Below are 24,408 nucleotides of genomic sequence, written 5' to 3' on the forward strand. Positions count from 1 at the left end.
ATTTCGAATCTTGGTTCAGAAAACAGGATCACCCTGCCACACTCCCGAGTGTGACACATTGTCGAGTCTCTGTGACCAGCTCACTTGGAACTTGGTTCCGGGCTCCTCTCAGGGCCCCGGGAAACGGAGCGATTCCGGGGGGCTGGTCCCGGCGCCTCCGAGATTCCGGGAGGAAGAGGAGACCTGAAGCTGTGTGGAGGCAACGAAGCTTTCTAGGAACATTTCTGACGGCAAGTTTTAGCGAGAGATTAGAAAAGACAAGCTCTGGGAGTGGGGTCGGGCCTTGGGGCACCAGCCGGGTTCGGGTGCTCGCGGACTGGGGGCGACACTGGCCTTTCCTGTCACAACTCAAAAGGCTTTTCACGGCCTCTCGGTGTCAACCGACAGCATTGCACTCCCGAGGCCGAGGCGGCCGTGGCGCGGGTCCTGGCGCCCGGGCGGCGGGGGGAGTCCCCCGGGCCCCCCGTCGGGTCTCGCGGCCCCGCGGCGGCGCAGGTGGGGACCCCTCCCAGGCGGCGGGGCCGGTGGCCGGGAAGGAGGGGCTGGGCCGCAGCGCCCGCCCCCCGCTCCATCACATGGCCGCGGAGCCACAAAAACAACCGCCTTGGCCCAGCCCCAGACTCCAGCCCAGGGAGCCCGGGCCCGCGCGGCCGCCCCCTCCCCATGGAGGACGGTCTGCTCCGCTCCTTCGGGAGGCTGAGCCTCGGGCCGCCGCCGCCGCCGCCGCCCCAGGCGCCGCCACCTCCCGCGCGCGGGCCTCCCGCACGCCGCCACGGCTGCAGGAAGCGCCTCTACCTCCTGCGCGGCCTCCCGGGCTCGGGGAAGACCACGCTGGCCAGGTAATGACCGCGGCCCGCCCGGCCCCTGTCGCCTGCGGCCGCCGGCGCGCGGGGCCCGGGGGCACGGGGACCACCGGCCTGGGGGCTCCGGGCCGCGCCTCGCGGGAGGACGGACCTCGGCGCCGCGCGCCGCGCCAGCCCCAGAGGTCGACCCCGGCGCAGGGCCCGCCAGCCGAGGGCCCGGGCGGCGGCTGCCCCCAGCCCGGGGCGGGGAGGCCCAGGCGCTCTTCCTCCGCCCAGGCCGGCGGCCACCGCAGCGCCCGTCACGGCGCGTCCACAGGCGGTCTCCCACGGGGGCCGAGGCGCGGGGCGGCGCGGGGGCAGCGGGAGCTGGCGGCCCGCTGGGACAGGCGAGGGCGGGGCCCCCCTCTGGCGCTTGGCCGGCGGCGGCCACGCGGGGCGCGGGCCCGGAGCTCCGCGCGAGCGCCCGCCCGCGGGCCCCGGGTGGCGTGGCCGCAGGTCCCCCCTCGGCGCCCCGCGCTCCGCCCGCGCTCCCCTCGCTGTCCGCCTCGCGCCCCAGCGCTTGGACCCTGTGTTCCTCTCCTCGCTTCTGTGACGCCGCCGCCACCAGCAGGCACCTGGGAGCTGCCCCGATCCGCCAGGAAATGCGTCCCCGGGCTCCTGGGGTCTCCGTTTACCTTCGGTGACGGCGCCTGCTGCGGCGCCTGGGTTTCTTGAGCCTCCTGTGCGTTTCTGGAAGGTCGGGGCCGTGCGTTACTCCGCCGAGCGCCCTCCGGCCCACAGTGGATGCCCAGAGAAGCGGCCCCCGGCCTCCGCGCGCGGCCCGCCTGGCGGGGAGAGGAGCAGCCGGAGACCCGCGCGCCCGCGGGAGAGGAGCGCGCCGTGGAGCACGTGCGGGGCTGGCCGGCGGCGGGACGAGGCGCCCGGCGCAGGGGCTGCAGCGTGCGGGCCCCGTGGCGGCGCCGCTCCTGGGCGCCCAGTGTTGGTTAGGATTCCGGGCTGATTTGTGGAGAAGTCTCCAGCAATAGACTCTTGCCACACTGCCACAGGTGCAAGAACGGGTGCGTTGAAGAGGGACCTGCTGCACCCCATAGGCGCTCTCCCTGGCGGGGCGTGGGGGCGGGGGAGCGCCTGGAAACCAGAAGGACTTGGTTATTTTGTGATACAGTCCTGGCAGTCTTTACCAACCAGGTATCTTCTGAAAGTCATCTCCGGTTTAGTTTCACTCTTTGCTGACCTGTGGCTTGTCACAGGCTGAGTCTCAGAGAAGCAAGTCAACATCCCCTGTTTGGGCTTCTGCTTCTGCCTCTGCGGAAGGGAAGTCGTGTCACGAGCGCGCGGCCACAGACCTGAACCTCGACGGCCTGGGCTCTGCCCCCTGCCCGGGCCACAGCACGTCCTCTGCAGAGCCAGCGGGCTGGCCCGGGTGTTCTGCGGGGGCCCGTCCCCCTGATGTCCTACACTTTTAGGATTTTAAACCTGGTTGACATCCGGCCAAGCGGGAGACGCCAGATGAGAGACCAGCGCTTTAAGGACATCTCCAGGGACAGCTGGAGAGAGCTCCGGCCTGGGTCTGAGGGTGGCGGCTTCAGATCGGCTTCCTCACTAACTAGCTGCTACTTTGAGCCATCACCCAAACCAAATATTCTCCCGTGTGGGTAGTCGGCGGGGATTAGGTTAGAGGCGGACCGGGGATCCTCTGGCTCCATTGCAGTCGTCAGCCTTAGTAGTGTTTGCTGAGGAGCTCTGACCCCAGCCAGTGGCGGCTTCCCGGCCTGCCACTCCCTAGCTCTGGTCTGCACGCAACCCCCCTGTGCCTCAGTTTCCCTCCTGCGAAATGGGGTGTGTGTGAAATAACTTTAAACTTCAAAGCGCTGTATAAATTTTAAGAGGTAGGAGATAACGCTCAGGATGTTGATGGGCTGAGATAAATCCCCAGCGTGTCCATGGGGAGAAGCCTTGGCTCCAAGCAGGAGGCAGCTGAACTTCGGGATTTCGGCCTGGAAGGTGCGCCTCGGCGGTTCCGGGGAGGGGGACTGGGCACTGTTTGGGCGGGTTGTGCATTCATATGTCTGGGAAGGAGGGAGAGGACCAAGCGGGAGGCCCTCGTTGAGGATGAGACGCTGAAGCCCGGGGCTGTGGACTCAGGGAACTGGCGCCCGTTGTTTGAAATGCTCAGGTGCAGCCAGTAGTAAACTCCAAGTTAGCTTATTATTGTTGGATTCAGGGAAATTAATATTTTCTTTATTTTCTCTGTATTTCCACATTTTCTATAATGAGCATGTACTTACTGAATCAGGAAAATAAATACTAGTTCTTTAAAAATTGGAGGTAATTGGCTTTTACAAATGCTTGCTCATCTTGTTTCTGCTTAACCTTTATTTCTCATTTGATCAACTAATAAAATTTTTTTCTGGAAATTAGAATATGTCTTGTCTTCCAAATCACCGTTGGATTTCTGTGCTTTTAACCTGAATGGTTTCATAGTTTGAAGTGACCAGAATATGGAAACCTCTATTTAAATTATTTGGATTTATTTTTTTTTTTAAGTTAAAGTTTTGTTTTATCGGGTTTTAAAAATTCTTAAGCAGATCATAGTGCTAGAAGTAAGGTGTCCCTTAAATCTGTTTTATCACCAGTCATCTAATAGGTGCTTAACCATTTGACCTGGAAGTTCTGTTTCTGGGAATTCTCCTAAGGGAGTAATCGGGCAGCTGCTTGTAAAGGGATGTTCTCACAGAGTTTTATATTTGATGGAAAAAGTGTGAACCAACTGAAATATACAAAAAGAGAGGACTGATTTGTAAGTCTGGCAGTTGTTACTGGTGACGTAACGGTGTATGTGACACTCAAATATACTCACCTCCCCACCCCCCACTCCATTAACTGAAAAAGGCTGTTAACAAAGCTACATATATATAAACAAAAATCCCATTTTTTTTTGTCAAAGATAGAGGTCTACATACATTCACAGAAAAATATATGGAAAGATAGATAGTTGTTGACATTAGGAAGTGGGGCTGGGATTTGTTTTCCCCCCGATTTATTCTCTAATTTTTTTTTACAACAAATTATATTGTTAACTTTTTAAAAGTGAAAATAAAGAGACTATTAAATAGTTTTAATAAATGACGTGGCTACATAGACCCAGATCATGCAACAAAGCATTTATTAAATAATGAAATACATGTCATTTTCTATAGAAACCGACTTTCCTAGGTTTATTCTCAGTTGGACATTTACTAGGAATCTCTTTTATCATGAGGGAATTGATTTTTTAATTACCTATTAAATTTTTATTTTATTAATTAGCATATGAATTAGCATAAGTTACTTAATTCTCCAACACCCTAAGGTTCTTTTTTGTAAAAATGGCACTACTATCCCATTAGTTTATTATGAGGATTCAAGATACTATGGTCAACACTGACCCTATGAGAACGTGAGAAGGGACCATGGAGCACACCAGGGTTAGTTAGTACTCACAGACCGACAGTTACAGTATGCACGGGGTGCTTAGCAGCCTGTGAGCCCCCACTTAGTGAGTCTATACCAAACAGTTTAAGAGACGGCGCCTCCTCAAGACTAAAATGGATAAACCACAATGATTGTGCTCCTGTAGGTCAGTGAGGTCTAGTGGTGACGAGCATCTAGGGGCTGCTGGTGTCCAAGGCCAGGGCGTCAGTGGGGGCACTAAGGCTATCAGGGAAGGGACGGTCTCCTCCATGCGGGATGGCCCTTGAGCTGGCTTTGGAGATGGGGAGGATGTGGCTGAGCAGAGGAAAGAGAAGAACCACATGAGTAGGGCGGTGGAGGTGGAGGTGGGGAAGATCTGGGGTTCCAGGCTAGTGGGGAACATGGCTTGACTCATGGAAGGTTTCTATCGTGACTCATCAACTAGGTAAGCCCAGGGCCAGATTACGGAAAATGCTAGACAAAGCTATGGGAAATGAGATAAAGTAGTCGAGATTTGTTGTCAGAAGAAACAAGATTCCAATCCCAATACCTTTTCACTCAGCAGATGATCTAGAACTGTCTCTTTTCCCACAGCTGAACTGACACACCCACCTGGACCTGCACCCGCCCTTCCCACCTACCTCTGTGAGTGCACCTGTGGACGATGCCTTTACCGCTGTGCTTTCCGCTTTGTGTGTGTGTGTCGAAATGTCCCTGGGAGATGAGATGAAATGGCAGCAGTAGAAGGTGGTCTCTCTGTCCTCCTTTCTTTCATGGCCTTATTTGAAAAATTATGTTTCCACTTTACATCAGTCCCTGGACTACTTTTGGATCTTATGTATCAATCAAAGCAAAGTCTGAGAGCCTCTCTGTGGTACATGGTGCATCCTGCGTAATCTGCTCGTTCCTTTGGCGCAGTCACAGCTGGTTTCTATGTGGAGTCACCTAAGCTCAAAGGATGCTTGCTGTTCTAGTTTGCTAATGCTGCAGAATGCAAAACACCAGAGATGGATTGGCTTTTATAAAAAGGGGGTTTATTTGGCTACACAGTTACAGTCTTAAGGCCATAAAATGTCCAAGGTAACACATCAGTAATCAGGTACCTTCACTGGAGGATGGCAGATGGCATCCGGAAAACCTCTGTTAGCTGGGAAGGCACGTGGCTGGCATCTGCTCCAAAGTTCTAGTTTCAAAATGGCTTTCTCCCAGGACATTCCTCTCTAGCAAGCTTGCTCCTCTTCAAACCATCACAGCTGCAATCCGTTCAGTCTTTTTGAGTCAGCACATTTATATGGCTCCACTGATCAAGGCCCACCCCGAATGGGCGGGGCCACACCTCCATGGAAATATCCCCTCAGTTATCATCTACAGTTGGGTGGCACGTATCTCCGAATCCAAACATTCCAACTTAATCCCCACTATTATGTCTGCCCCACAAGATTGCATCAAAGAATATGGCTTTTTCTGGGGGACATAATACATTCAAACCGGCACACTTGCTGACACCTGTCTTTTCTCCTCATTCACGTCTCCAGATAATGTGGAATTTTCTGTCAGGAGAAATACTTTTCCATTATTTCTTGGCACCAGAACTTTCCTGGCTGGATGTGATGCAACAATAAGACAGAGACAGGGGACAAAGGTACACTTTTCAGCCAAATAAACACAGGGACCTCTGGGAGGCAGTGAGAACAGGGGACCAGTCAGGCTAGCTCACGGGTGAGTCGTTAGATGCCAAGGTGTCCTCTGCTCCCAGCCTGCTGACCTGGATGGACCTCAGTGTTTGCACTTATGAGGCCAAGCCTTGCACAGATAAAAGCAGGGTCAAAACAGAAAGCTTGCAGATCTGTGCCTATCACCATGGAGTCTCAGGCAGGCATCCCAGATCTTTACTTGGGTTAGCTTGGAGAACCACCATTACCTTTATATGTTTTTAATGATTTTCCTGGGTGAGTCCTGAATCTCCTCTCCCCACCACGGAGAGTCCTTGGAATCCCTCTCTCTGGAAGTTGGGATGTGTGAGGATTGGGAATGCTGTTTGTTTTCACAGAGTAGGAACGCCCAGGGCAGCATGTGTTTATAGTCCCTCAGTCAGGAGATGCGCCCACCTGGAAGGAGATTCCGGATGTCCTGGAGCTGCTCAAGGAGCAGAAGACTTTGCTCAATGAGGCAACAGTAACTGCAGGTGTGGGTCATGATTTGAGAGGTGGGAATGGAGGAAGAAAGGGGAAGAGTGTTTTCACGGGAGAAGCTCAGGAGAGAGGCAGGAAGTTCCTAAGACATTGAACTCTGAGAAGCTGAGCATCTTGGTCAGGGGCCCAGGGCTGAGTCCTGACTTCCCGCCCGGAGCTCACGGGAGCACCCTAGTGACAGCGGGCGAGGCTGGGCTTCGTCCCCGGGGTGATGACAGCCACATCGGGGCCCTCGTCAGCCTGGGTTTCAACTGTCAGGGGAAGGAAGCCACTTGTCAGTATTAGAGATGTGTTTCTCCCAGTATCAAAAAATACTCACCAGGGAATTTATAGTCTGTTAACATGGCACCGTTGAGGCCAGTTGGGGATGAGGTTTGGATTTTTTAATGCGCTTACCCTGAGTATCACTTGCTGTGGAGATGCAGCCAACACCGGCTCCCAAGGGCGTCTCCAGTCTCTTCCTCCTCTGATGGGTGCTGTAGCTCAGCACGACGCCCGGCTTCTGGGCCTCTCGGTCCCTCTTCTCTGCAGGGGGCCCCTTCAGACGCTGGGTGGGCCCAGTGAGAGTCTCCCATCGATTGAAGTTACCTAAGATGGTAGGCTCAGTGGGATTGAGAACAGAGTGCTTAAAGAAAAACCGAGGCCAATTTCTAATCGTTCCTTCATCGGGTCCCTTCTGGGTCTCGCATGTGGCTTGGGGAGGGGCTCCCCGTCTCCATCAGGGCGGGCGTGGGAAGAGGGAGGGACGCCTGCCTGCCGGCCCGGGCGGCGCATGGGGTCTTCCCGGGCCCCGCGGGGTGGCTGTTCCAGTGTAGAGACGGGGACGCCAGGGGGCGAGGGTCACCCGCGGTTGGTTCCGAGTCCCCGGGGCTCCCCCCACCCGGAGGGCTTTCCCAGGGGGTGTTCATGGACAGAGGCGCCTCCACCCGCTTTTTATGGGACCCTGGGGAGGGCGACTTGGACCTGGGTGCTCTCCCCGTTCTTTTCCCACAGGGTTTGAGGTCCGGGAAGGTGCGTCCCGGAGGCGCCCGCTCTGCCCTAAGGCGGTGCCTCCCCCCTTTCCCCGCGCGTCCCTGGACGTTTCCTCCCCGCCGGGCACCGCCCGAGGCCGGGCCTCCTCGCCGCCCTGGGCTGGGCTCTGTGCGCCCCAACGGGGCCTGGCCGCGCGGGGTCCCCTGGAAGCGACGCGGAGCTGCCTGGGGCCACACGTCCGCGTCTGCCCGGCTCTGGCGCCTGCGGAGAAACAAACCCACCAGGAGAGCGACTGTCCCCGTGCGGAGACGCGCGGAGGAACCAGCGGGACGTGGAGAAGAGACAGACGGTCAGGCAGGAGTGGAGCCCGGAGTGTCCTCTGTTCAGTGCACAAGAAGACGACGACTGTCCTTACGTGGGACACGGGTGTGCCGGCCCCTGTGCTCAGCAGTTACGCCCAGAGGGGACCAGGGAGTCGGCACCAAGTTCAGACGCTTCCGTCTCTGCAGCCTGGTCTCCCCCGGGGCCACTGTCCTCCTCTGCGGCGTCTGGGAGTACACAGCGGGGAAGGCCGGTCCTGAGGGGCCGCAGCTGCGCCTCCCGAGCTGGCCCCGGGGACCGGGCAGGGCCCCCCACGTGCCTGCTGGGGCCTCCAGCTGCGCCGTCCCCAGAGGAGGAGCGGGCGGGGGACAGGCTGGGCCCCTCCCCGGCTGTCGGTGTCCCCGGGCTGCGGACCCCGAGTCCCGTCCCCGGACCCAGCCTGGCCCCTGCCCCGCCCGCGTCTCCCTCTGAGCTCGGAGCTTGCAGGGAAAGGCGCCCGGGAATTGAAGCAGCACCTGAGGAAGGCCCGGAGCCCAAGAACCCCCTTCCCAGGCCTTTTCGGGGGTCAAGCTGAGATTGGTGTGGAGTTCTCAGTGTACAAGGATGAGAAAAAGAGAAAGTCTCCTCTCCACCTGGGGCCCCCCTGGAAGAGCTTGTAAACAGAAGGCGACAGAGCTGAGCACCCGGAGCCAGGCAGTCTCCGCGTGTTTATGAGGATTTCCGGGGCCTGGCTGCCTTCCAGGGGCTTGCGACTGAGCAGCGCGCAAAAGGACAAAAATCCCTGTCCTCACGGACCCTAGACACTACAGCACAGAAAGAAAACATTTCTGAAGGGAAGGGGGACATTTCAGACAGCATCTGTTCTGCTCTGTGCTCCCCCACCCCCCGGATAAAAGGGTTCCCTGCTGTGCCCCCACGTCCCTGGGGGAACTTCCCACATGTGACACATGGTGTCCACCAGAATTTGCTCATGATAAGGAAAACAGCAGACAACTAATGTGACTAGGGAAAAAGATAAATGATGGTTGCCAAATAGGGAAAAGGACAAATAGATGTGGTTTGTCCCTTTTATGGCCCTCAATAGAGGTTTGGTGTGTGGCTCTGGGGCCCGGGGCCCAGGTATCATCCAGCTGTCTCACCTACTGGTCTCAGTGTCCTCACCTGTAAAATGGGGACGAATAACAGCTCTTACCTCTCAGGTTTATCTGAGCAGTCTAGGGCAAGTGTAAAAGCACTAAAGTCATGCTTGGCACACAGTAAGCACTTAATAAATGCTAGCTATTTTTATTATTATACTGATGACAGAGTATTCCATAGAGGTTAAAGGAATGGGTTGAGTCTATATAGCAACAAGAAGAGATCTGAAAAATAGGATGGTCTCTCATTTATTCATTCAGCAAATATTTGAGGGCCTACCAAGTTATGGGCAGTGTCATGGGTATTTGGGATTTAGCAGTGAACAAAACAGACTAAGATCCTGCCCTCATGGACCTTGGAGGCCAGAGGTAGGGAGACAGCTATAAAACTATGGAGATTATATGTGGTGGTGGGCAAGAGGTGCTGTGGAGGAAGGAAAAGCAGCGTAGTGAGGGGGTCTGGGAGTGCCAGGGTTAGGGCTGGGGCTGGTAGGATTTTTCAGCCAGTTGGCTCCAGATGGTGGGGAAGCAGGTGTTTGTTATATATTCCTTTTGCCTTTCGTTCTGGTTTCCTAATGCTGCTGTTTTGCAAAACACCAGAAATGGATTGGCTTTTTTAAAGGTGGTTTATTTGGTTACAAAGTTACAGTCTTAAGGCCATTAAGTGTCCAAGGTAAGGCATCAACAGTAGGGTACCTTCACCAAAGGCCAATGGCATCTGGAAAACCTCTGTTAGCTGGGAAGGCACGTGCCTGGTGTCTGCTTGCTCCCAGGTTGTGTTTCAAAATGGCGCCCTCCCAGGACATCTCCCTCTAGGCGTCTGGGGGTGTTCTCTTAGTTTCTTCTGGGCAAACTCTGGAGTAGCAAAAGTCTACTTTCAATGGCCATCTTTAAAATGTCTCTCTTGGCTGACGCTCTGAGGTTCTGTTTATGAGATATTTTGTAGGACTCCAGAAATTAAATCAAGACCCACCCTAAATGGGCAGGGTCCACACTTCCATGGAAATTATTCCGTCAGATGTTTCACTCACAACTGATTGAGTCATATCTCCACGGAAACAATCAAAGGATTCCAACCTAATCAACACTAATATGTCTGCCCCCACAAGACTGAATTAAAGAACATGGCATTTTGGAGGACATGATGTATCCAAACCAGCACACCTTTCTATATTTAAATTTTTTTCCTCAAAAATTCCTATAAGATAAAAGAAAGATGACATGGAGTCTGAAATATAAAGGGAATTGGCTAAGAAGCAGAAAAATATTAAAAAGGAGATAAATGAAAGATATAGTTAAAGACATCTAAAGTAAATGTTGGAATTTTAAAGTCCATCAGAAATAGAGATGAGCAGAATCACAACAAAATCAAACGGTAATTGAAGATGCAAGAATAAATATAACCAGCTATAACCACAATAAATAACTCAAAACAACAATTGCAGATATAACAAAACAGACTTCTTAGGTTTAAGACCTAAGTCTATAAAAAGATAGTAAGCAAAAGTGATTAAATAATGTCCAATACCTAGATATCCTGATAAGGCTGATGCAAATGCTATTAATTAACTACCCCTTCCTCCTTAGCAACTCTGTTTTGTTGGGGGCGGATTGTGCCCAAGTGTGAAACGGTGTTTTCAGGGCTCTCTTGCTGCTTCGGAAGCCTGTGCTTTTCTAGAATACAGATGCGAGGGCTGGAGCTGCAGTGGCACCATGTGCCCACTAGGAGGCCCCCTGAGGAATGGAAGCCACTGGTGAGAAAAGATGGAAAACTCTTGGGTCCACGCTGACCTCAGAGTCGCCACCCGGGCCCTGGATTTGTACTTCTGGGTTTTTTTCTACGTGTGAGGTATGAACTACTCATTTTATTTAAAGCACTGTTATTTGGGTTTTCTGTTAAATGCAGATGAACCCACTTCTAGTGAAACCAATTTGAACTATAAATGCCTGTGGGAAAAAGGATGTAATCCAGTGATTCTCGTCCAACCGAGCAGCTGCTGTGTGGGGACAGCAGAAGGGCCTCCTCGGACGCGAAAGAACTCACAGTTATGATGCCACGTGCCCCGGATCTGTATAGATGGGCGCAAAATTCTACCACCTGTGTAGACCTGGGCAAGTCGGCTAACCTCTTGAAGCCCTAGTTTCCTTATCTATAAACTGAGGAAAATATTATTTATGCCATGAAATTACTATAAAGGTGAAGGAGAGAGAATGTATGCCGAAGTCTTGGCATAGAGCTCAGCACTCTTGAGAAAAAAAAAAAGAAAGAAAATTTATTGGAAAAACTGCTCCAGCCAACTATAAGAAGACTCAAAGACACCAAGAAGGGGGTATCTTTTTATTTTACATTGTTTAAAATGTCTAGCCAACAAAATAAGGTAAGAAAGGACATTAAAAGTTAAATTTTATAAAGGAAAGCTTTTCAACTACTTAATCAAGAAAATGTTAAAAAGGAAGATAATGAAGAACCTCTTAGACATCAAGCTTAGTGGAAGAAAATAGAAAGCCCAATAACAGGACTAATTACTTGTAATCATTGAGTATATAAAAAAAGCATTTCAGAACAATGGCAACAGATGAATTACTCAAGTGGTTTTAGGATAACCAGGATACCCTGTGGAAATTCTTAACTAATGCCATATATAAAAATTAAATTTTAGATGGATTGAGGACTAAAATATAATAGAACATAGATGAATATTTACATAATCTAAATGTATCATCAAAGGCTGAAAATAAAAGATAAAAGATGGATATATGTGACTACACAACATTTTTAAAAATTAATCTTTTATATGTTTGGGATTATTATAAACAAAATTAAAAAGTAACTGATGTACTCAATAAGAAATTAATATATTCAATAAAAAGGAGATAAACCTGCCAAAAAGATTTTATTCTCAAGCAGATGAAGTTCGTAAAAGAATATCTAGAAATGACTAGCACATGCAAGAAGAAATATTAATCTTGCTGGTTGGTAATCAGAGAAGTTGGGAACAAACGAATTACCCAACCACAGAGCACGGGTTAACTAAATTATGACACGTCCCTATGAATGAGCACATTATAATCATTGAACATAGTGTCATGAAAGAATGTTTCATGAGGTGGGAAATAATTTTCAATGAAAAAGAGTTTGGTGAAAACTCGGGATGCTGTGTACACTAGATTCCTGTTTTTATGTAACAAAACAGGCGAAACCAAAACAAATGGTAGATACACATAAAAAAATCCTTGAAGACCGAAGACCAAAATGATGTTTTTAGATGGGAGAATATAGAAACCTCTCCTTTTTTGTATTTTTCTGCTTCAAAATTTTCTGCAGTGAATATGCATTTCTTTCCTAATTAGAAAGGAAAAACAGTATTTGTAAGGTTTCTGTAGACAAAGACACAGGAGCCAGCTTGAGGGGTACTGACTAGCCAAATGTGGGACAATTTGAGCTTCATAAAGAACAATGATCACAAGGATTATAAAAAAGGAGGGAGAAAGAAAGCTCTTCCTTACAAGACAATGCCACCTAATAAATGGAGAAGTTACAGAATTAGAAAACCAAGACTCTGCAATGACCAGTGTAATGTTCGGTTTGGGCAGTGATCAGCAATGACGGCACTGAGGAGAGGGTGCTGGGGAGCAGGGTCTTTGTGAGCTCTCAGACCCCCCCCCCCCATGTGACTTAAGATCACACAGGAGGGAGCGTGCAGTGTGACAGAGCTGGCTGACACCCCTGTGAGCCCAATGGTCAGACTTAGCATCATGGGAGCAAACTGTCATGTGCAATCAAAGGAACACAAACATCACCTTTGTACTTTTCTTCCAAAAACGTTTAACCTGGATCTCATCATGAGACAGTCTGTCAACTCAGAATTTGGGGTCTTCTCAAGCCAACTGATAAGGATGCTTCAAAAAGGGAGCAGAGAAAACACAAAAGGGCAAGCAGACAGCTGGAGATTAAAGGGACTAAAGAGACTAATAACCAAATGCAATATCTGAACCTATAAAAGATACTTTGGGCACTGTCAGGGGAATGAAACTTTTTTTAGTTTAAAAATCCATTACTAGGTACTGTGAATTAATATTAATTTTTAAAGGCATGAAAATATGGTTATGTAGGCGAATGTTCTCATTCTTAGGAGATGCTTGACAAAGGTTTAGGAATAAAGTGAATGTAATGTTTATTATTTAGAGTAGATAATATTGATGAAAATAATTTAGAAACTATAAAAGTTAAAATATTTATGTATAATATGCACAGCTGAAGTGCTTCTAGGGCTGCCCTCAGATTTTCTGAGGTGTCTGTAATTGATTGCGATGGAGGCCAAGGTTCAGACGTAGGATTTGGCCTTTCCAGTGAGCCCTTAGAGTCACTGGGATGGGCACGGAGAGGATTTGTGTGTCCTCCGGATGCTTCTCTCCTCCATCTCTGTCTGCATCCATGGTGGGTGTGACGCAGCCCCACGTCCCCTGCCCTCCTGCCCTACTCGGGGGGCCCAGGCCATCTCCGTGCCCTGCAGTGGTCACCCCAGAGACTCAAAACCCGGCCCTGGGGAACCCCCATGGCCCGGGGTCATTGGGGCCAGGCCGTGGTGAGGAAGGCCCCCCAGACCCCGCAGTCCCTAGGGTGTCCGCTGTGGGGGCCCCGGGCTAGCCCAGTAGACCCTCCTGCCAAGGCCCCCACGTGCTGACCTGTCCCCCTGCCACATGGTGGGGACAACCAGAGTCCCTTTGTGCGTCGCCCTGCGGCGTCCCTTGAAGACCCTGCTCCTCTGCTGTCACTTCCGTGGCCTGAGGACCCTGCAGCTACCTGGCTGCTCTTCGGAGGACAGTCCCTGCCAGCCACCTTGCTCCTTGAACTGCGGGGTGCTCAGAACTGGGGTTTCGGATGTGAGTCGCCACTTTGGCCCCTTCCTGCCTGTTTTCCCCTACGCCCCCAGCTTGGAAGTCCCTGCAGCCTGTCCCCTCATCTCTCGTTGCCACTGCTCGGCTCAGAACTGTCCCCCTCAAGGGACAGGGCCACCTGCCTCCCAGGGCTGCCCGCCCGGACCGAGCTTGTCCCTCCGACCTGTGTTCTGGGCTCTTCTTTGCCCTCGGCTGGCTGCCCGGGGCAGGCCTGACCCAGGCGGCTGTGGTTCCCGGAAGCAGCCGCTTTATTTCCTTACTGGACCATAAAGCGTCCCACAGTGCCAGGCACCCGCTCCACGCTTCATCCAGGTTGGTGAGTGGGTAATTAACTCGCTTTCTTTGGGCATTAAAATACATTATCTACTGCCCACGCTCCCCCCAAGGCTGTCAGAGAGACTGGCAGACTGCTGTTTAAATCTCCCCGTCTACCATCATAACCCATCGAAAAAGAAAATATTTCATTTAGAATACTTTTACAGCGCTCTCTGCTGCCTCCTTTTTAATGCAGTCAAACCTGAAGAATTTTGATCGGTTTGTTCACTGTTTTTAAGTGTATGTTTTAAGTCATTTTTGAAAATAGAGGCATTTGCTTTATTTTGGTCTTGCAGACCTCTGATTTTCACTGCAATTCCTCAGCTCTTGCTCAACATACGAACTCCAGTGGACTTATTACCATGGTGTGTCAACAGCCGGGTTGGCAAATTTGACCTCATTTGTTTTTCTTAGTCATAAAAACACCAGTGCTTTACATTGGTGAAATGAAGTGCCCTGTCAGTTACAAAATGTTTTCCCAAATCCCACCTCCTGTGGACGCTTCCAGAAGACCTGCTTCGGGGGTGGGGATTACCTGCGTTTCCAGGTCAGAAAACAGAAGCTCAGGAGGTGACGTGACTGAGTGGAAGCCCAAACTCAGGTGTGCAGAGCAACTTAGGGGCTCCCGTGTCACCCAGGGCTCGGGGCCTTAACTAGGTTTAATCTGTTCTTTCCTAATTAAAGATTATTCTTCTTGATAGACAAGAATGAGGAAAAAATGAGCCGAACAGCTCTGCTTTCTCTTTGCATTTCCTGCCCTTGTCATTCCCCAACTTTCAAGTCTCTTTTTATCCCGAGCACGGCCACGGGGCCATGTATTCTCTTTGCCTGTTGAATTGGTTTTGAACCTAGAATTACGCTAGCAGGCGCTGTAGGAAAAGGGAAGAAACACGGTGATGTGTCAGGCTGCACAAGATGTTTTCCTGTTAGCAGGTCATGCTCAAACCCAGAGAGACAGGTGGAATCTCCTGTTTGCGCCTCGCATCAGACCCACCTCCTGCCAAAACCTGGTCTGGAGGAGGCTTCAAGTGGAAATGTCGTCTCTGTGAAGTTTTGTGCAGCACTACTATTATTACTTTTTACTTTTATTTTTCTCTAAAAAGAGTACTACATCATGGCTTTTCTTTTTTCCAAAACATTTCATACTGTACAGCGGAGCGAGGGAGGTTTAGGAGGGCCTGGGGACTGGTGGGTCGTCTCTTTCCTTCTCCCGGGGTGCCCTTGTCATTTGGTTGTAAACTTGTTGCCTAATGGGGTGACATGCCCACGCCACCCTTCTCTACACTTCACACCTCAGAGCAAACTCGATTCTCAGAGGTGTCCTCACAGAGCTCCAAGGAAATGGGACCCAGGACAGGTAAGAGTTTAGGGGTGCAGGGAAGGGCTGCAGCCTGGGGGTGCCCGAGGGCTCTGGCTGGTCTGAGGAGGACGGTGACGGGGCCCGGGGCCCGGAGGCAGCCGCGTCCCCAGCCTTGGGCGCAGCCTCTGACTTCTGTCCACTCGGCCCTGGGGCTGCGAGGGGCACCTGTCCATCCCCTGGGTTGGCGCCACACACGGTGCCCTCGGAGCCCTCTCCGGCCTCCTGTTATCTCTTTTTAGAGACAATACCCATCTCTCTTTTCAAGAGAATTTCCGCAGTTCAAACGATGGTGGTCTCAGAATTATAAACTGATAAATGGTGGAGATGGAAGGAAGTGATTTCTATCACGACTTTGCAAATAGAGTAATTTCCCTCTTACCCCCCACTTTCCAGACAGTTGCAACATGACTTCCCCCGGGCGCTGGTTTTCAGCACGGATGACTTTTTCTTCCGGGAGGATGGCACCTATGAGTTCAATCCCGACTTCCTGGAGGAGGCGCACGACTGGAATCAGAAAAGAGGTGACGACCCCCTTCCCAAACTTCGCGAGGCCCCGCTGCGCATCCATAGATGTAGCTGCTGCAGAAAGAGTGTGCTTTGCGGAAGGAACGTTCTGTTCCCCAAGCGGAAGGCTGATAGCCTCGCTGGGCTCCCGGAGCTTCTGGTAGCGGGGTCGGAGCCAGGTGCCCGGGGAGGGGCGGCATCGCGGGGCCCCCGTCCGCGGCGCTCACGGCCCCCCTTGCGTTGCAGCGCGGCGCGCCATGCGGGGGGGCGCGAGCCCCATCATCATCGACAACACCAACCTGCACGCCTGGGAGATGCAGCCCTACGCGGCCATGGTAGGGACGCGCCCCGGGCTCCGGGCGGGAGGTGCTGAGGGGCGCACGGCGCGGCCCGCTCTCCTTCCACCGTCTCCCGCGCGGCAGGTGCAGCGCTGGTTTTCGGGGTCTCTGCTGTCGAATGGCCGAGAGATGCCGAGTGCTGATCCCACCCGGGCTGCAGTTTCCGAACAGTCCTCGGCGAGCGGGCCTCGGCCCCAGTTCTCGGAGCGCCTCTGTCCTGCTCGCTCCCCTGAGTGGGGGCAGGCGGGAGGCCCCGGGGCTGCGGGGAGGTGCGCGCCGGGGGCCGCAGCTCACTCTGCCTGGGGGAGCTGGTTTCGGCCCCAGGCTCCGTGGCTGCCTGGGATTCCAACGCGAGAGAACTTTCTAGTTTAAAAACAGATTTAGGATCAGCACCGTAACCTTCTCAAGACGCTAGAATACCAACGTGAATACACGTATGAAGATAGCTCTCCACTGTCAGAAGTAACAGAGAGCAGTGATATGAATAAAACATGAGCATTTTAAATTTTGAAATACGTCTGATCTTTTTTTCAGACTATTTCATCTTTTATGCTAATAACATAGTCATTTACTATTGGCTGGAGGGAGGAGAAGAGATCCAGAAACACACGGGGCTGGGGGTGGGGTGGGGAGTTGAGGGACAGCTCCATAGTCTGCTTTTGTCACACTTAATCCCCACTCAGTTAACTGCGACATGAATATCGCCGAAACCGCACTCGTGGCACTGTATTTTAATTTTATTTTTTTACATTTTGGACAAAACCACACAACTCCAAGCGTGCCTCTCTCCAGCTGGACTTCCATCTGTTTTACAAAGGCCCAGACTGTGGGCCTCTGAGGACAGGAAGCAAGAATGAGGCTCACCTGTTCGTTATTCAGTTTAGGGCTTCAGAGTCCGGTCAGAGGAGAAAGGAACTGGGCAGGACTCATCAAATGAAATAAGGCAAGAGTCAGGGATTAACTGATTTAGGGAAGTCCTTTTACTTTCTATTTTCTGGATATGTACAGTCTTTTTCAGCCATCCACAGCTATTAGCACCCAGAAATTGTGTTTTCCAGATACAATATTTGAATCCTTCCCCAAGTAGAAATGTCCATCTAAGGAAGGGAGAAGAAATCTTTTTATGTTACTCTTTTCATTCTGTATTTTATAACACAATAAACAGGAGTAATAATGGAAAACACCATTTGAGATGAAAAAGGAGTAGCCAGTTTATGAATGTAAGGCATAGCTGGACAACTGTAATACTTTTCTGCAATCAAGGGAAGGGGGGTGGGGTACAGAGCTGGGCCAAACTGTACTGACTAGCAGAGAGAGCTAATCTCGGAGGGACGAGTGTGTAGATAAAGTAGGTGGAACTTACTTTTATTTCATCAGCGATGTCCCCATCGCACACTCACTTTCTGACCCAAGCATGGAGACCAGGACAAGTCATTTGACAAAAGTAAATCTATGGTAACCACACCGTTGAGAAGCCGTTGTGTCCACTTCACTTACCCATGGACAGGACATTGAAATGAATCCAGCCATCTAGTTTTAAAAACAAAGAACCTTTAAAATTTTCCTACATACTAGATAAAACTGACCAAAATCTATCATTGGGAACCATAATCTACATCAGAGTGTAGTTAAGTGCGGGAATGAACCAACTATATTTAATTAAATAAGGCATTGGATTACTGGTAAAAGAAAAGGAATTTTAGAAAAGATTTGTAGTGAATGTTAAATGGCAGCATAAACATTCCCAAACATACATACCATGTCTTCAATGTTTTATGTACTTTTGAAAAATCAGGCACTTGAAAATAACTATGAAGTTATATTCCGAGAACCTGACACTCGCTGGAAATTCAACGTTCAAGAGTTAGCAAGGTACTTCTTTGTTTTTCTAGTTTCTCATTATGTATCCTGCTATTTTCAGGTATTTCAGACCGAACAAAAGAATCTTTTCAGGCTGGAAATGGACATGGTAGTTTTCAGGCCAGAAATGGTAATTCTTGGAAATTGATAACTTTGGAATTATTAATGTGGAGACTTTAGTTTGGGGTCAGTTTTCTAATATAATGCTAAATGCTAAATCTTAAGTCTTGGCTTGACTTGATCCTTTAAAAGGACACGTTTAACATTCTGCTAAAATGCTTCGTCATTAATGAACATTGAAAAGCACCTTCCTCTGCATGGGATTGTACATGTCGGTGTTTGTGCATTTAGGCTAAATAAATAACGGTCGTTCGCTGACAGGCACAGCGTGTGGTGCATTTACAGCCTAGAAGCTGCTTCGGATTGATAAAGCAATAAATGTCCAGCTAGCGCTGACTTGTCCACTGAATGCGTGGGTGCTGCTGGTCACCATGTGCAATGTGAGCAGCCAGTGACGTAAAGAAACCAGTGGGACCAGAGTTTCCTTTTTAGAAATGAGCTTAGTTCATTTTTAAGGTCACAGGCAGATTGTGTTTATAAAAGTGGTTCCGTGGACGACCGCCATCGGAAAAATCCTAGGTGGTGGACCCCATTCCATAGCTGGAATCTCTGGTACTTACCATATTCCCTGATTCTTGCGCCTGCTGGAATTTAAGAAGCTTGTTTTAATAAGCATCTAGAAGTTTCTAAAACCGGTTGTTATAAATCGATGATAGATATATATATGCATGTTAACAGGCAGAAAATGAGCTGAAATACGGTCTCAGACTGGAGCCTTGCCGAGATGGAGCCTTTCCGGCGCTCCGGCAGCGCGCCTGCCGCAGGGGTCTGGGGGAGCCGGGCGCGGCGTCGGCCTGGAGGGAGCCCGCGGCGTCTGACAGCGCAGGGCTGGTGAGATGCAACCGCTGCCGGGACTAAATGGTTGCCTTTTTTCCCATGTAGAAGAAATATTCACGGAGTCTCCCGGGAAAAGATCCACCGAATGAAAGAGCGGTACGAGCACAACGTGACCTTCCAGAGCGTGCTGCGCGCCCAGAGGCCGAGCCGCGGGAGCCGCAGCCAGGAGCGCGCACGGCCCGCCCGGGGGCCCCTGTGACCCGGGAGGCGTCACCCGGCTGCTGCGCCTGCCCTTGCGGCGTCAGTTTTCCTAAGTCGGGTTTTATGTAAAGTTTTGGTATTTATTCTTCGTTCAGTTTTAGCCCGAGCTCTAATTGCGGTGTAAGTCGCCGAGCCCCGCGGGTCCTCAGCGGTCCTCCTCCTCTTCATCGGCGCCGGCAGCACCTGTCGGAGGGCTCCGTTCTGCACGGTCCATGCTGGGAGTTCTGCAGAGCTGATACAACAAAGTCCGTTTCTGTAGGGAGGAGATTAATTTGAAATGGAACCCTCAGAACATACCCAGGAACACAGTCAATTAGTCACATAGGCCCCTAAAGGAAATGAAGTGTTTAGATTATGTATGAACTTCAGTACCACTTGCGCTGAAGTCATGTTGTTTTTGTTTTTGTTTTGTTTTTTTCAGGAAATCCATCCCCTTCAGGAAAGTTGGAAAGGTAGTGGAGTGGTGGTGGGCGGGGAAGGTTTAGTTCCATTGCTGCTTTGATATCTACGACGCCAAAAGCGTGAGATGTGTGACTCTAATGATGATATTGAGTTTAAAACCAATATGCCAGAAAATATACATCTAAGTGAATAGTCTTTCCAAGTAGACTCTGGGAAGTTATTCCTTTATTTTAATGATGTTATCGGTTTAAAATGTCTGGCAAAACCTTCTTAATAGCTATAGAAGCTACCGAGGAAAATCAGTCTCCTTATCTGAAGTCACACCTTGTATTTTAACTTCCACTTTATTCAAGAGGCTTCAACCTGAGTAACTTTCGGCTTTTGCTCAAGTAGTGTAAATAAAACAAGCCTGCCTTCATAAAGCACTATTTTTTTAAAAGGAATAATTAAGGGATTTAAAAAATTATGTCTATAAATGTGTGTAGTTAGTTGGCAGCCTCAATATTTGGGACTGCAAGGCTGTAAGGATCCCACAACATGTCAGACAGAGAAGGATCCGTGAAAAGCCGTGCTCACCCACAGATGGTCGATCAGTCTTGGTGTTTTACATCTCATTATTCACTACAAAGTTCCACCATAATTCTGGAGTGTCCCTTATACCAATAGCGAATTAATGAATCCAAATCAAATTCCAGCAGGTTGCAATCAGATTAATTTGGTGTGACACGACAGACAAGACCATGTGGTACTGGGCTTTAGTTCCTGATGGCCAACAGCTTTCTAAAGTTCCGTGAAGTATTATTTTAAGTGTCTCATATAATGGTGCTTTGTTAGTTATTGAAAATTATATATGGTATTGCATTTCTACAGATTTGCTACTGAATCTAAGCTTTTTAAAATTCCAAAAATATAAAAATTTACCTAAATCTCAAAGAATATAGAAAAGTTTTCTATATCAAAAACTTATTGACCCTCTACTTTATAAATAGGAGGCTCAAAAATAAACTGATGAAAGCAACGTTATATTTTACTTGCTTATATAAATGATTTGACTGTGCACCTCAGACTTTTACTTAACATTCCATTGTCTGACAATATTGTACTCTACCGGGCGTCTCAGTGGCTGCCAGCAACGCAAGCCGTGATGCTCTTCCTGAACACTATGTCACCTGGTACCTCCTCTGAGTAACAGTTTGGCTGAGAAAATGAAAATACAGTAAATTTGAATCACCCTAAGGTGTTACTCTGGTTTCCACTAAACTGTTGGTGCCAAGCACAGTTGTGCCCTCCTCGGTTGGCTCCTCCGGCTTGGCCCGGTCACCGCAGGCCTCCTGCCGGCAGGGTCACTGTGGAGCCAGCTCGGTATGGACCGGGGCCAGTCGAGGTCAGGAGGGAAGTGTCAGAGCCCCGAGGGGCGGGCCCAGCCTCCTGGCCCGTGTGGCTCTGCGCGCGCTGGGTCACCTCCGCTGAGGGAGGCCCGCTCCTGGAGCAGGGCTCTGGAATGTCACAGAGCTCGGAATGAGAGTTTCCCAGGCTATTGATCTGCCTTGTCTTTTCCTAGAAGACCGGCTTGGAAGCATAAGAATAATTGATTAAATGCTGCCAACTTTATCCCAGCGAGAAGTGATTTATTTGTCCTCTTGAATCCCATGGCTCCTGATTCATACATTTTTTTGAACACCCAACATTGACTTGAACTGTTTCATGTATTATTGATGTTTGCATCATTCACAGAGCTGGCATATTGCTGTGTACATTCAACAGGCTCTCATTAAGTGATTACTGAATAAATAAATTGTTTTTACCATTTATCTCTTATGCAGCATACATTGTTGACTTTATAATCATTAAATTGGTCATTTTTTGGGGGAGGATAACATCCATATATATTCAAGCATCATATTTGCTCACATGACTTGGATGTATTACAATTTACAAAAAGGAGTGTGTGCAGTGAACAGTAATGGAGAATGGAGGGAATAGCAGTTTTTCCAGGATTCAAAAAAAAAAAAAAATGAAATTGTTGTGATTCTTTTTGTTCACCTGAGACTCAAGTTTTATTCCCTATTTTAGAGTGGATCACCGTGAAAGTGATTAGGATGTTAGGACCAAATTATTTGGTGAACAAAACTTAAATCACATTAATAGGACTACAGATTACTTAAATTAAAAAAAACAAAACAGCAGCAGAATAGACAATTATGTTAATGATTTTGAGGAGAGAAAAATGAGATTCCAGTTAATCATTTATGGAAGGAAACAAATTGATTTTTAAAAGGATCTATTTTGGTTTTGAAATGTGTTTATAACTAGATTTGAAAACAAGATATTATATATAAATTTTAAAAAGACCCAACTTAAAAGCTTCTCCATGCTGTTAGCTCCTAGTTAGAACTGCTTGCTCCCTTCTGTCTACTAAACACAAAGAAAACAATGAGAATATCATCTTAAACTCAACTTTTTTCTTCTGCCTTGGAGGTTAGAGAAAACTAGGCTTAAAAGGGGGTCCTGTTAGTGCTAAAGAGGAAACGAGACAATGCAGGAAGAGTCAGTACCAATGTGAAAGCAAGACATTCTCTGAGGTTGAAATCCAGATGATCATTTTGTTAAAACAAACAAAAAACCTCAAACCCATTCCAAAATCTGCTTCTGACAACGTATTTGAATTTTTAACTGAGTAATTTCAGAGATCACGCTAAAAAAAAAAGGAATTACATTGAGGGTTTTATTTTTCCTAGAGTCATGCTGACTTAAGGATGAAGAACTGGTCAAAAGCCACCACCTTTGTGCTGTCTTCTCTGGCCTGACATTGAACGGGGGGGACACAGCAGGATGAACGTGTGCACGAAGGGAAGCTGGCTCCCAGGTGTTACTCCTAAAAAAAACCTCAAGTAGGAACTAACACTGAAAGGAACCATGTGAGGCAAAATGTACTCAGAAACGGAGGTTCATTTAATCAACAGCACACTCCAAAAGCAAAAGGTGTGTGTCCTTCATTTGCAAAGCAATACTTGCAGTGATCAAATCCAGTCCTAGAGAGTTAGATTTGTATTTTCTCTATCAGTTAACAAATGTACAAGTCAGTTCTAAGGTGTACCACTGCAATAAAAGGACACCGATACAGAAGCAGGCAGAGAACACCTGCAACAGAAACATTTAGGTACATTTGAAACTATTTCGTTTCTTGTCTCATGCAAATGCTGATGTGCAGTTTGAAACTGGGCTTGCTTCACAGCTGGAAAGGTTAACAGTCAACAACCCGTTTCCGTTTTTGCTGCCGTGGCAGCCCCTTCGCTGCGTTTTCTGTGGTACTTGTGGTCTGCAGAGCAGCCTGCCCTTCCTCGGTGCCGATCTGGGAACTCTGTTCTGCGGTCACAGACGCAACACAACGCCTTTTCCGTCTGAGACAATCTTTTGAACTGGGGGGTGCAGTCCTTGTGGATTCACTGATAGAAATAAGTTGATTTTCTCCTGCTGAACCAGACAAAAGGGTTTGGGTATTTATCAATGCAAGCTCTTCATCAGCTATTGAGTCATTTTCCAAAAGAGAGATTTCACTAAATTTCTGAGATGGAGTCATCCGAGGAGACTTCAAGTCTTTTTCCCTAGTAGGTGTTTCATAGTTGGTGCCACTACTCCGTGGTGGCTGAAACGCCTTCTGTGCAGCTGGAGAAACAAATGTACAGATCGGACTAACAGGTGGAGGTGGAGGGAGTCTACTCAAGAAATCGAACGCTCTTCTCTTCTTGCAGTTCTTTGAGTCATCGATTTCTTTCTCCCCTTTACAAGACTTTGAAGTCATTTGGGCTGACAGAGGTGTAGGAACAGACTTCCCTTTTGTCTTACAAAGTGATAAAGGACTTTGATAATTTGTGTCATTAATAGGAGGAGACATCTAATAAAAAAATGAAAATGCAGACTATTATAATTATGTACTAACATATAAAACAAAATCAAATTAACTTTTTATTAAAAATATTTAAACACATAACACACACATTCTGTTAGGTCAGATGATTTCAGAGACACTCATTTATTATTCCTATTCCAGAAGTAAGAATTTTGTACAAGAGGACACAGAAATGTCAATCAAAAGAAAAGAAGAGAAAGAGAAAGCCTAATCATAATAAAAGATAAAGGGGTAGGGAAGAGAACTTATGCTTTCATGTTTTCTTTATTAACAGGTTAAACAAAGGCAAACATTTTTTAAACCATTTTAAGAGCACGACTGCCTGGTTTCATACACCTAATCTACCATCTTTGTAAACACTAGGCAAAGTGCATAACCTGTCCATGCCATAGCTTCATCATCCATAAACACGGATAATAGTTCTTACCTCATAGCGCTGTGAAGATTAAATGAGTTAACAGAGATGCAACACTTAGCAAATGTTAGCTATGTAAGAATGAGTCATTACCTAATATTACAGAACTTAGCTTTACTTTTTAATACATGGAAGCATCTATTGTGGTTTAAAGAGTTAAATCAAACTGAACTTAGAAAGCACGTTTGTAAAATCTGACCCCCCCACTCCCAGTGTTACGCTCTTGCTTCAATAAACAAGATGTAATTTCCAGAAATCCTATACATAGAGGAGTCACATATCAACCGACTTTCTAATTAAGTTTAATTATATTTTGCCATGTTTATTAGGGTATACATCAGAATACACTGTCGCCTCCATACATAATATT

At 48.7% G+C, this 24,408-nt stretch overlaps 2 protein-coding genes across 9 annotated transcripts in view; one reads left to right on the top strand and one right to left on the bottom strand.

Annotated features, from left to right (window-relative positions):
* Positions 1 to 245: 245 nt before the first annotated feature.
* On the top strand, positions 246 to 21,524 carry N4BP2L1 (NEDD4 binding protein 2 like 1). Of its 7 annotated transcripts, none has more exons than XM_037799831.1 (5): positions 246 to 839; positions 15,845 to 15,972; positions 16,202 to 16,290; positions 18,089 to 18,283; positions 19,156 to 21,524. In XM_037799831.1, exons 1-5 carry the CDS (start codon positions 664 to 666, stop codon positions 19,378 to 19,380), a joined length of 813 nt encoding a protein of 270 aa, XP_037655759.1. In that variant the 5' UTR covers positions 246 to 663; the 3' UTR covers positions 19,381 to 21,524. The 7 variants fall into 7 exon arrangements, with proteins under 7 accessions (XP_037655759.1, XP_037655764.1, XP_037655761.1 ...); XM_037799836.1 differs by having other exon boundaries at positions 18,089 to 18,165; XM_037799833.1 differs by having other exon boundaries at positions 18,215 to 18,283.
* Positions 21,333 to 24,408, bottom strand: part of BRCA2 (BRCA2 DNA repair associated) — a 73,634-nt gene continuing 70,558 nt past the window's right edge. For both annotated transcript variants that reach the window (XM_037799822.1, XM_037799824.1), the window contains exon 27: positions 21,333 to 23,608. In XM_037799822.1, the coding sequence (XP_037655750.1) occupies positions 22,958 to 23,608 (651 nt within the window). In that variant the 3' untranslated portion in view covers positions 21,333 to 22,957. The remainder of the gene's footprint in view (positions 23,609 to 24,408) is intronic.

Source organism: Choloepus didactylus, chromosome 12, assembly GCF_015220235.1.
Source record: "Choloepus didactylus isolate mChoDid1 chromosome 12, mChoDid1.pri, whole genome shotgun sequence".
Lineage (NCBI taxonomy): Eukaryota > Metazoa > Chordata > Mammalia > Pilosa > Megalonychidae > Choloepus > Choloepus didactylus.